Source organism: Myxine glutinosa, chromosome 7 (assembly GCF_964187855.1).
Source record: "Myxine glutinosa chromosome 7, kmMyxGlut1.1, whole genome shotgun sequence".
Taxonomy (NCBI): Eukaryota; Metazoa; Chordata; class Myxini; order Myxiniformes; family Myxinidae; genus Myxine; species Myxine glutinosa.
Window position 1 is genome coordinate 160,551,049 of NC_136267.1, and position 13,755 is coordinate 160,564,803.

The 13,755-nt window shown below is 43.7% G+C and overlaps 1 protein-coding gene across 1 annotated transcript in view; it reads left to right on the top strand.

Moving 5' to 3' along the window:
• The first annotated feature begins 361 nt into the window (after positions 1 to 361).
• The window catches only part of LOC137430907 (keratin, type II cytoskeletal 8-like), an 86,069-nt gene continuing 72,675 nt past the window's right edge, over positions 362 to 13,755 (top strand). The window contains exons 1-2 of the mRNA XM_068121678.2: positions 362 to 589; positions 9,407 to 9,615. Of these exons, the coding sequence (XP_067977779.2) occupies positions 401 to 589; positions 9,407 to 9,615 (398 nt within the window). The 5' untranslated portion in view covers positions 362 to 400. The remainder of the gene's footprint in view (positions 590 to 9,406; positions 9,616 to 13,755) is intronic.

Consider the following 13,755-nt stretch of genomic DNA (forward strand, 5'->3'; position numbering starts at 1 on the left):
ACGCAATATGTGGATGGAGCCATGCTCGATGAGTCGAGTGGTGATTCAAAAGGATGTGATGCACAGAGTTGTTGAAATATGTCGAACACCTGTGCCGGTTTTGTCTCTGGACAAATCATTTGATCCGATCGTTCATTCAACAGACATGTCTGCAGTGGTTTTGAGCCATTTGCGGCGATTCCGTGAAACGTACGTGTCGGTTCAATGGCGACGGATGTGCAATTTAGACACGTGTTGTTGATGGAGGCCCGACACCCATCGTCGGTACGGTCGGCGGACGAAGGGAAAACGGTGCAGCTCAGGGGCGGAGGGGGCAATTAAGGGGGCCGCGACGGCTCATTCGAAGCGTCGTGTCTATAAAACGGTCAACGGTGGCGGGGAAAAGGAGCGCGCGGGACGCATGGCGGGGTCGGGTGGCGGGAAGCGCGTCCCTCTGGTCCGGAGCCGGCGATGCTTCTCTGCCTGCTCGCAGGCGCTTCGTGCTCCATCCCGGGAGGTTCGCCTGGATAGCGATGTGCCGGAGTTACGAACGAAGGAGAAAGACGCCATCAAGCATCTGAACGATAAATTTGCCAACCTCATAGAAAAGGTGAGGTCTCCAAATAACGCCCTGCGGGCACCAATGCGTTGGACAACGCCTCGCGGGCAGTCTCCATCGTTATTCGATCAAATCCCAATGTTACCCTCCCTGATGTCCTTCGACTTACATCGACATTTAAAAACTCATGTGTGCAGAGGATTCGGCAAATGAAAGGTGAATTGAGACAATTATTAACGGTTTCCTGCCTTTGAAAGGTGTGGAAGAACCGTTTCAATGTAAACACCACATCATGTCTTTTTAAATAAGAGTGGAAGTAGGTTTAATCCACAATCTTGTTTAATCCATAAATCTACCATATAAAACAGTGTGTGTGTGTGTGTGTGTGTATGTGTGTGTGTGTGTGTGTGTGTGTGTGTGTGTGTGTGTGTGTGTGTGTGTGTGTGTGTGTGTGTGTGTGTGTGTGTGTGTGTGTGTCCTCCTTCATAAGGCTAGGTTTTAATGGCTTTGAGTAGTGCTTTAGGAGGGATTTGAGTGGGGGTGTTTAAGGGGCAATTTTTACATTTTTACATTACACTTTAGGAGGGATTAAGGGGTTTAAGGACCCCAAGCACTCTGAAGACCAAAAATACCCCAAAGACCCAAAATACCACAAAAACCTAAAAGACCCAAAATACCCCAAAGACCCAAAATACCCCAAAGACCCAAAATACCCAAAGGACCCCAAAGACCCAAAAGACTGAAAAGTCATTGAAAACCCAATTGACGCCAAACACCTAAAATACCCAGAAGACCCAAAAGACTCTTAATTACCCAAAAGACCACAAAAAACCCAAAATACACTGAAGACCCCAAATTCCCCAAAGACCCATGAAGACCCCGAAGACCCAAAAGACTGAAAAGACCCCAAGACCCTTAAAGACACCAAATACCATTAAAGACGCAAAAGAACCCCAAAGACCCTTAAATACACAAAAGACCACGAACACCTAAAAGACCCTGAAGACCCCCAAAAACCAAAGACCCTTAAATATCCAGAAGACCCAAAATACCCAAAATATCCAAAAGACCCCAAAGACCTTTAAATATCCAGAAGACCCAAAATACCCCAAAGACCGCAAGACCCTTAAAGACCCAAAAGACAACGAAAACCCAAAAGGCCCTGAAGACCCAAAATTCCCTAAACACACCAAAGACCCAAAACACTGAAAAGACCCCAAGACTCTTAAAAACCCATGAAGACCCCAAATACCCAAAACACTGAAAAGACCCCAAGACCCTTAAATACCCAAAAGACCAACAAGACCCAAAGACCTTTAAATACCCAGAATACCCAAAAGACCATGAAAACTAAAAATACCCCGAAGATCCAAAAGATCCAGAAGACCCTTAAATACCTCAAGGACCCAAAATATCTAAAAGACCCTTAAAGACCCAGAAGACCGAAAAGACCCCAAACACCGAAAAGACCCAAAAACCCAAAACACCCCAGAGACCCAAAATATCCCAAAGAACCCCAAAAAATCGAAAAGACCCAGAAGACCAAAAAGTCCCTGAAAACCCAAAATACCCAGAATACCCTGAACGTCCTCACAGAACGAAACAATCTAAAACACCAAAAAGACCATTAAAGACCCTGAGGACCCAGTGGAACCCAAAGTCCCAAATTACCCCAAAGACCCAAAATACCTAGATGACTGAAAAGACCCGAGGACCCAAAAGAGGCAGAGGACCCAAAGGACTCAAATGATCCAAAAGACCCAAATTAACCAGACTCTGAAGACCCCAAAGAAGAGTAATTATGTCTCTTACATTGGAATTGTAGACGGTGGCTTGCAAACCGAGCCTCATGGTCAGTGTACGGAAGCGGTTTTTTTAATTACAATAAATACATGGCGTAGGGAGGTGAAATTCGCTGAACGTGACGTGCAAAGTGCGCAGACTAAACTGAGTGTTCATTTACGTCTAATAAGTCTAATAAGTAAAGATGATATAAGCACCTGTTCCAACCCATCATTTTTGACGGGCTTTATACCAGTGTATATATAAAATCACTCCCAGTTTCTCCGTCTGTATTTCACACTTTGTTATTCTAAAGGGTTTCTGCTGTCATACGATAATACAAATGGCACCATTGTAAAGGAAATAATCCATTTACTTGGTTAAAAAGCTAAACATAGGGGCAATACCCCTGGCGCTCACCTTGTAGACTAAACAGTATACTGCACTGACTAAAGGTATTTTAAACCAATTTCAAAGGTTGCTAGAAGACAGGACAGCATGTAGAATCATATTAACATAATCATAAGACTTTAAACAAACAAAAAAAATACCTATTTTGGGGTTCAACCCGCCCCCCTCCCCCTCCCCAAACCCCATATACCTCCTCAGACCCCAATTTTTCTGATGTCTTGAACAAACATTGGTACATCACGGATGATGAAGGTTGTGGTGGAGTTTCATCGAAATTGCATGTGTAGTTTCTGAGAAGAAAGCAAATACCTATTTTGGGGGGCAATCTCCCCCACCCCCGGTAGAGCCCCAAAGGGGCAGATTTTTTTTTAATGCCGTGAACAAACTTTGGTACAGCACGGGTGGTGAAGACCGCAAAGGCCCCGAAATTCGTATTTTCACACTTCTCACCCAGTCACTTTCATCCTTCCTCAACACATGACCAAACTATCTCAACCTGTTTCTCTTCACAGCATCCATCACAGGCTCTATTCCCATCATCATTCGCAATCCATCATTTGTCTTCCTCTCTCTCAACGATACTCCGCACATCCATCGAACCATTCGCATTTCCACCCTTTCCAGCCTTCGTTGCTGCTCTACATTCATTACCCATGTCTCGCTCCCATAAATCATAGCACTTCTCACACATGCAGCAAACACTTTTCCCTTCAGCTTCAACGACACCCCCCCCCCCCCCCTCGTCAGCACGCCACTCAGTTCCCGAAACTTCTTCCATGCACATCTCACTCTAGCAACCGTCGCCGAGTCTGATCCATCTTCTCCATTCAGCATGTCTCCTAGGTAGCAAAATGTTTTCACACCTTCCAGCTTCACGCCGTCTCCAAGATCCAACTCAACATTTCCTCCATCTGCAGCTCACTTTGTGCACACCTTACACTTGAATCTAGCTGCCACACTGGTTAATGAACCTCAGACCACTGCATTTTTGATGAACCCACTCAGCGCACATTGTACATTGAATGGAGTTCACTCCGACACCCTTTCTGCACACAGCACACGGCCACTTCCCAGGTCTTTCCACCTCCACATAGCTCAAAAGGTGCCTGAGAGAGATATTGGCCAGAGGAAAAAGAAAAGAAATAAATGATTAATAATGAAAATAAATAAATAATATTCATAAAATATTTAAATAATTAATCAATTGGCTAACAGAATACCTAAACCACCACCGTTTCATTCAAATCTGTAATTTAAAAAAAATCAATTAATTAAGTCATTAATCGAATGACTAAATAATTAATCGATTAATTGATTAATAAATAAATCGAAAATAGCCTTTACAGACGAATCACTTGTTAATTGTCGTGTCCAAATATCAGCTTCCTAGCTCAATAGGTGCCTGAAATATTGCCCCGATGAGAAAGGAAATAAATAAGTACTTCATTAATCGATAATAATTAAGTAACCAATCAATTAATTGATTAATAAAGAAACAAAAAAATACTGTTTTTGCCAAAGCACGTGCTCACTATTGTGCCCAAATTTCAGCTTCCTAGCTCAAAGGATGGCTGAGATATCGCCCAGACAAACAAGGAAACAAACAAGAAAACAAATAAAAAAGAAACCGGAGTGAAAACTGAGTTCTCCCTTTCAGCCTGCGTCATTGCCGAGCCCCCTTTTGTGCCCGGCGATTACGTTATGCAGCACCTGCAGATGGAATTGGCAAATATATAGGTGTACAATAATCCATGATTCACTTGGTAATAATCCCCTCAAAAGTCTTGACTTCGGATATGATTACTGGAAAATATATTTATTTATTTAAATCTGTTCTTTTTGAAAAAAGTTACTTTTGTGGCTGTTTGTATCACTTTAAAAAAATTGTGAAAACTACACTACAATGTGTGAATGAATGAAAAATGAATGAATGATCGTTTTAAGGCCATTTTCCCCGCTAGAGCGGCTCAGCCTAGCGGGCCCCATGACAATCATGGTTCCCTGTTTGAGGCAATGTTTTTATGGCCGGATGCCCTTCCTGATGCCAACCCTTGGTCACGCTCTTACGATGCGCAGGGCATACAGTGTACCTATTCTGAATCCGGGTACACACCGTGATCATTCATCCCAGCAAGCTGGTACTCAATTTGCCGACCTCGGAAGGATGACAGGCTGAGTCAACCCCCCTGGCATTAATTCAGCGATCGACTGGGATTCGAACCCAGGATCCTAGGATCCCAAGCCGGCACCCTAACCGCTAAGCCAACACCAGGTGAATGGTCGCAAAAAATCTTCAAACAATACAGCATTTTCAAAATGACGTGATCCTCCCCGAAAATGTTTGGTGCGCATGTGCAGAAACCCCTGGAAACCAAAGAGATCGGTGCGAAATAAAAGATATTGTCGTGTCCCTGGGATTAACACCCCTGGGTGACGGATGGCCAACCGAGCTTTAACTACGAGGCGTATACTCAAACTATGGTGGTGTTAACTCTTCAGCACGCGCCGGGGGTAGTGGAGGGCAGCGATAGCTTACCTGAACGGACGGACGCGGCACGGGGGTTTTTTCCGATCCACCAACAAATAAACGGACAAGACAGGACAATCCACAATACAACAATTAAAATGCAACAAATAATGGTTTAATGAAAATAAATGCAATACAGTGAAAAGAAGGTTGAGATTAAATAAATCCTACAGTGAGACGTCTCCATACGGACTCATAAACAACACAAGGGGAAAACGAAAGTAAAAATAAATAATGTTTCTGCCGGCCGGCACTTAACTTTGGCCTCGACGAGCACTTGGTGGGGTCACCTCGAACCACTGTGCGGGAAACGCACAATATGGCGGAGAGTCGCATCCGTAGCCTGCCGCCGGCATGAAGCAAGCAGATAGGATAACCTCTTTACGATGGGAGTTGTCGACAAAAACTCCCCCACAGCTCCGATGTTTCTCTCAGGCGCACACGGCATGAAGCCAGTTCAAGGAACAGCCAAAAATGTGCCCGCTCACCACGCAGCCAGCACCAGAGAGACAGGGAAGTGCAACCACTCGTACCAATAAACGTCTCATAATGAAAACCCAGCGCAAGAGGGAAAATGGCGGTCCTCTCCCTTTTTGTCCCTCGTGCTGGAACCTTCTTTCTGACGTCATGCGTGCGCCAACCAAAGAGCGCCACCCGCTCTCCTCATCCAATCATCCTTCAGGGCGTGGCCTCACCGTCACTCTCCACACCCATCGAGATGATTCGCCGGTTGGTGTCTTAGTGTTCGAATGTCCGGATCTGGCTGCTTTATTTAGTGCATTTAGTATAGGTGCGGAATGCATGGCTGGTGTTGTGTGTGTCATAAGGAACGAAGGGAAAACCACAGAGGCAATTTACATACAGGGAATTATTCCTTATACCCTAACTAATTAGCCTAGCTCCACCCCTCACATTTAGACAAATATACAATCTTACCGGACATGCGGCCTGACTTGAGTACATGAAGGTGGCTTACACGACATACGGAGCACACTACCCATTACATCTACCTGGCCTAAGGTATTCCATGAGCTACCGCATAAACGTAACAATATTATGTGTCCGTGATAAGGATTGTTAGCTGGAATGGCTCACCAAGCTTATGAAAGTTTCTGGAAAAGTACCTGATAGATAGGGCAGTGAATGGACTGTGGGATCGCTACTAGTGAATGGGATCACTACCCGACAGATCTTTACCAGTGAATGGACTGTGTATCTGGATAAGGTGTTTAACACCGATATATACGGGAACTACGGGAGCTGTGTGTTGTTATAAATATATTGCTTTTTTTGTTCTGGGGCCACAAGAGAAGTTATTCTACATTTTTGCATCTATTGGAAAAAGTTGAACCGCTTGTCCGTGAACGGCAGACTCTCGGATGTACTAACAGTAAATGGTACGAACCTGACACCTCATCCACAGATGTTTTTTCTATTCCTATATTTCCGCGAATCCGCTTTGTATTAAGGAACAGAACAATTATGGTGAACCATTCTGAAATTTCCACTCTTTTATCTAAATGCTAAAAATTATATTTAAAAGACGATTTGAATTACAGATTTTTCTCTAGTAACGGCAGGTTAAAAGTGCCCGGTGCGCCAAACCGAGTCAGTGTGAACACACACAGCGCATGCTCAAAATGCCTCATCCAGCATTCATGTCATTTTGAAAGTCGCTTATTGGATGTTTAATGATTGGGGGTTTGTTTATTTGTATTGATGGAAGGTTCATGGAAAACCTTTTTCATATATTATATAACGAAGATATTAGTAGATATATATCAATGTGCTTTCACATGAATTACAAGGATAGGAGGAGACGATGGACAAGTGCATATAGTATGTGGGATTAGAAGTTGGAATCCGCATGGCTGTCATAAGCCGATAGTTCAGGTGGGAACACAAATAGGTCAACCCGTGTTGTTGGGATGAGTCACACAATGGTAACAATTAGTGTATATCACTCGTACTAAATCCAATGTGAGATTATAATCCGTTACCAGTGAGTAATCCGGCCTCATTATCCCGGGTAAGCATCACACAAAACCAATTGAATGTTGCTGTTTTTATTTCCGCTATCCATGGTTTCCACTCTCCCCAAACCCCTATAATTAAATCCTAAGGTGTTTAAACTGTATCAAACTATGTTTCACAAGCATCGGTGAAAATTGGGTGAATCCTCCATTTGTGAAACCAGTTGTCCTCCAAACAGATGGCCACAAACCTCAAATGTATTATTAGTTTCTTTTTCTTGTTGTTGTTGGTGTTGTTGTTGTTGTTGTATAGCCCCTGACAGTTCTCTCAAACAAGCCCGCGGCAGGGAGACAGCTGATTGATCTCGCAGGAGCGACCCAGAGATCCACCAATAGTGTACCCCTGGCTTCAGTAAGTGAGGGCTACGACATAATTGGAGAGAGAAAGAAAGAAAGAAATAGACAAGAGGGAAAGGGCCGGTCCATGTGGAGGACCAATGGGGACGGCCGGCCCCTGACGATCCGGGCAGCAGGAAGAATGGGGAAGATTTGGTCCCCGACTTGCGTTGGGTGGTACAACCACCGCGAAGAGGCGTCCCTGATAGTTGTATCAATGCGTGTGTTCTTTAATGTGATGTGTCATATTAAAAGTAATAAAGTTTAATTAATAATGTAAGGATGACAACATTTATGGCCAGGACACCAACCAACATTGAAAATCCGCATGTCATTGGCAAGTTTAAATTTTGGAACTCATGCAGGTGAATCAAAGAAGGCAGGTACACGGTGAAACAATCTTCAAATTGCGTTGTTAGCTTCACTGTATATGGTGTTTACAAAGGCTTATTCATGGACAGACTCGTATTTTTGTATGAATTTTATAAACACCTTTTATGGATCATGCTGTAGTATGTCACATTGTGAAACTTTAAACATACGAGGGACTTCCCATGGATAATATTTTATTGCTAACTCTGATGTTATAGGTCACATGGTATGGCAGCCATATTGGATTGAAGGAAACCATGGTATGGCATATGTGGACATAATTTTCTTCGAAACTGCTCAACGAAAAAAATTGACTCGGCATATGTCATCAATTCCCAATTGGATATATAGGCTGATAATGTCATCAGTGAAGTGTTATTCCAGCCATAATCTTATTATAATAGAGCAAACTTATATGGTTATGTCGCTATGTTTGTCGCTATGTTTATATGCGACGAAAACGTCTTCTTCTTCTTCTTCAAAAAAAAATGAACACCCTCTTAATTACGTTTAGACTGCTGAAACCCCTCAGACCTTTGACGACCCTTTAATTCCCCCAAGACCCTTAAGACCACGAAGACCCAAATCACCCTTGAAGACCCCGAAGACCCAAAACACCCCGAAGACCCGGAAGACCCAAAACACCCCAAAGATACAAAAGACCCCGAAGACCCCAAAAGACCCAACGACCCTTAAAGACCAAGAAGAACCAAAAGACCCTTAAGACCCAAAAGCCCCTGAAGACCCAAACGACACCAAAGACCCAAAACACCTCAAAGACCCAACCTACCCTTAAAGGCCCAGAGGATCCAAAAGACCCTGAAGACCCAAATGGCCCTGAAGACCCAAAACACCATGAAGACCCAAAAGACACCGAAATGGTCAAAGATGCAACGACGTGTGGTGAGGCGTGCGGAGCGCGCCGAGTCCCGCTAGTTGGTTTAATTGAAATCCTCATCCAAAAATCTGAAACTTCATATATATGACCGATGACCCGATGTGAGTAAAGAATTAAATTTCTGACGTTCATAACCCATGCCAAGAAACTATGTGACATAATAGGGTGGGTGCATGGATGATACGGGTATATGGGCCATACCAGCAGTGGGTCATAATAACAGCGTGTTCAGTTAACGATGGAATTTTTGTTCAGAATGAACACGCGAGGCGAGACTATGCGCTGTATGAGGGCCGTTCTAGTTTTTGTATCTCTCTGTCTCAACCAAAAGGTTTATTGAGATCCATTCGCTATAGTTTTACGTAAATAACAATAAATGGTATGGATGTAGTAAATTGCATTTTTGTATATCAGAACATTCAGATATTGGGTCACTTGCTCGAATACCATGGTGTATAATGTCCTTCAAGATGTCAAGGATTTTATTTGTCCTTTTTCATGACATGCAGGTGAGTACCCTTCAGCAACAAAACAAGGTGTTAGAAGCACAATGTTCTGCACTTCAGCAAAACGGCCCTGCAAATGTCAGCGTCGAAAAAGGTTTTCAAAAGTACATTGACGTCTTGCAACAACAACTGATCACCTTACATGACAAGAAGTCTCAGCTCCAGTCTCACTTGCTGCAGAATCGAGAGTCTGTGCAAACCAACAAAGGCAGGTGAGCAATTCGTGCAGCGCATGTCCTGAATTATTCATGCTGGTGAGGCAACAATGTAAACCATTAATGCTTATTTTGTAGTTTGTGTTCCGGTAATTTTTGATATCACTTCCACCATTTTCCAACCTCGGTCATTTGTGCGTTAGCCAATTGGGTTGCTTGTAAAGCCTCTCATCTAGCCTGTTGTTGGCTTAGCGGTTAGGGTGCGGGCTTGGGATCCTAGGATCCTGGGTTAGAATCCCGGTCGATCGCTGAATTAACGCTAGGGGGGTTGACTCAGCCTGTCATCCTTCTGAGGTCGACAAATTGCGTACAAGCTCACTTGTAATTCCCTGTGTGTCGCAAGGGGCGACTAAAAGGTTGGCGGCAGGAAGGGCATCCGGACCATAAAACATTGATTCAAAAAGGGGACCACGGTGCCAAAACAAGGCCAACCCCTGCTCTGCGGGGGAAAATGGCCTCCAAAGGTGGCTCTTCTTTCTTTATAAAGCCTCTCTCCCACCCCCTTCTCTTTCCCATAATACAATTAAGATGACTAGGGCATGCCCGTACTATATATAAGCTAGGACGTGCCCGTACGTGGGTGCCCGTTCCTTGCCAAAAAAAAAAAAAAAAAAAATTTTGTGTAGGGGTGTGTGTGTGTAAACATCCTAGGGCGTGCCCGTACGTGGGTGCAAAAAAACATGCGTGCAAACAACAACAACAAAAAAAAACTTTGAAACCACGTGGCAGTAACGACCACAGAACCCCCCCCCCCTCTATTTACATGAATGGTTTGGTCCATTCGCAACGACCACAGAACCCCCCCCTCTATTTACATGCAATGGTTTGGTCCATTCGCAACGCCAAAGCGAACGGCGAACGGCTAAATCGCCATAGCTCGGTAAGTACTTGTCCGATTAATTTCAAACCTTGAAAAGGCACATCCTCGGGTCCCCAGCAATATACCTGGCAAGTTGCAAGTATATCGGACCCGTGGTTGTCGAGAAACAGCGGTCACAGACAAACAAACAAACGTACAAACAAACACACAGAGATTAGTGGAATTATAGATAGACTAGGGCATGCCCGTACTATATATAAGCTAGGACGTGCCCGTACGTGGGTGCCCGTTCCTTGCCAAAAAAAAAAAAAAAAAAAAATTTGTGTAGGGGTGTGTGTGTGTAAACATCCTAGGGCGTGCCCGTACGTGGGTGCAAAAAAACATGCGTGCAAACAACAACAACAAAAAAAAACTTTGAAACCACGTGGCAGTAACGACCACAGAACCCCCCCCCCCTCTATTTACATGAATGGTTTGGTCCATTCGCAACGACCACAGAACCCCCCCCCCTCTATTTACATGCAATGGTTTGGTCCATTCGCAACGCCAAAGCGAACGGCGAACGGCTAAATCGCCATAGCTCGGTAAGTACTTGTCCGATTAATTTCAAACCTTGAAAAGGCACATCCTCGGGTCCCCAGCAATATACCTGGCAAGTTTAAAGTATATCGGACCCGTGGTTGTCGAGAAACAGCGGTCACAGACAAACATACACACATACACACATACACACATACAAACACACATACACACAGAGATTAATGGAATTATAGATAGATGACAGCCATCTGAAAAGTTCCCATTTTCAAAATGTTATTGTTTATGCATCTTTTTGCACTTTTTGTTTTTGGAAACAAAAGCTTCGTCATTTTAATATTAAACCGAATGATCACTATTTCTTTTTTTACTTCTATGTCAGGCCATGAATTTGTCGTACGACAATTGGAAAAAGCTCAATAATCCATTCTGCATAAAGAAATCCAAACTTTTGCACTTTTAAAATTTTATCTGCTTTGACCACCTGCAAGTTTACTTGTTAAAATATGATTAAAACAAGTTAATTTGAGTTGAAAACATCATTTATTTTATAATTCGTTTAATTTATTCGTGCTTGTCATGCAATGTGTCTAGCTAGTCATTAGTGGGATCTCATTATGGTCCCAGAGGCGCAATTGGTTATCTGGAAGGTATGACTCTTCGTAGCATCGATGGTCCAAATGACCTTCCTCTTGTGATTCAATCGCAAGGATTAGCCAAGCACTTGTAGCCCTTGCAATAGTAATGGAAAATTTATTTTACGCAAGGCCAACCATGAACATTGACAACAACAGAAAGAGGGGTAGAGCCAGCATGCAACATAACTCAGTATGTAAGTTCTACAGTTGTGGCCAAAAATATTGGCACCCTTGCACTTTTTCAAATAACTCACAATTTTCTCAATAAATTAAGTTAAAATTTACAAAAGTATTTGGTCTCCAGTTCTTTATTTCACTGTTAATATTACAGAACCTTTGTTTTTGATTCAGAGCTTAATATATCCTTTTAAATCAGAAAATAAAAAGAAATGGCATTGACAAAATTATTGACACCATGGACTTAATATTTGGTAGCACAGACTTTGGACAAAATAACTGCAGTCAAGCGCTTCCTATAGCCATGAATGAGCTTCCTACACCTCTCTACTGGCAGTTTGTCCCACTCTTCTTGTGCAAACTGCTCCAGTTCTCCCAGATTTGAATGGTGGTTTCTCCCAACTGCTGTTTTCAGATCTCCCCACAGGTGTTCAATGGGATTTAGATCTGGACTCATTGCTGACCACTTCTGAACAGTCCAGCGTTTTGTCTTGAACCATTCCTAAGTGCTTTTTAAAGTGTGTTTGGGGTCATTGTCCTGCTGCAAGACCCATGACCTTCGACGGAGACCCAGCTTTCTGACACTGGGTTGAACATTGCAGTCCAAAATACCTTCATATTCTCCTGATTTCATGATGCCATGCACACATTCAATGCACTCAGTGCAAGAGGCAGCACAGCAACTGTGAAACATCACTGAAACTCCTCCGTGTTTGACTGTACGGAAGGTTTTCTTTCATTGGAAGGTTTCATTTTGTTTTCTGTAAACATAGAGATGATGTGCTTTACCAAAAAGCTCTAATTTGGTCTCATCTGTCCACAGGACATTGTCCCAGAAGGATTTTGGCTTGTGCAGGTGTGTTTTGGTAAACTCCATTCAGGCTTTCTTTTGCCTCTCTCTCAGCATGGGGTCCTCCTGGGTCTCCTGCCATAGAACCCCCTTTCTTTGAGTTGGTGACGGCTGGTGTGAGTTGAAACTGTCACCCCTTGTGTCTGAAGGACAGCTTGAATCTGTTTGCCAGTTCATCGAGGTGCTTTCTCAACCATTCCAACAATCCTTTGCTGTAATCTTCGATCAAGTTTTCTCTTGCGGCCATGTCCAGAGAGGTTGGCTGCAGTACCATGGGCCTTAAACTTCCTGATAACATTGCGTGCGATGGACACAGGAACATCAAAATCTCTGGAGATGGACTTGTAGCCTTGAGATTGTCCATACTTGGCTAAAATCTTGTGTCTGACCTCCTCAAACAATTCTCTGGTTTTCTTTCTTTTCTCCATGCTCATTGCGGTGCACACAGTGACACAAAACAGTAGAATGACTCCTTTTCTCCATTCAAACTGGTTGAATGAGTGATTTTTATATTGCAGGCACCTGCAACTCACCAAAAGTGAGTTCAATCTATATAATAATAGCGTAAGGACTCGACTTTGTTTTCCCTTTTACGCCGCACCCAGTGACCCGATGCCCACGGCACTAATGGATTTACGATCTACGAACCGCGCTCTTTGTTTATCACGTACAGCCATACTCGAAAAATCTGAATTAGCCAACGTTGGGGCCCAAAAGCATCCGATTAACTGCCGATACGACGCCATCTTATTGGCGTCTGCTGGGTGAAGGCGAAGCAGGCCGTCCGCTGATTGGATAGTCGAAGGCGCCAGCAAGCCGTCCACTGAGTGGACAATCCTGAGCATGCATTTGTGCCGGTGTCGTCGATCGCGGTGTACGCTAACCTCATCAGGTGGGTTTACCATAATTTCTTCCAACCGCGCTCTTTGTTTATCACGTACAGCCATACTCGAAAAATCTGAATTAGTCGACTTTGGGGCCCAAAAGTATCCGATTAACTGCCGATACGACGCCATCTTATTGGCGTCTGCTGGGTGAAGGCGAAGCAAGCCGTCCGCTGATTGGACAGGCGAAGGCGAAAGCAAGCCGTCCACTGAGTGGACAATCCAGAGCAT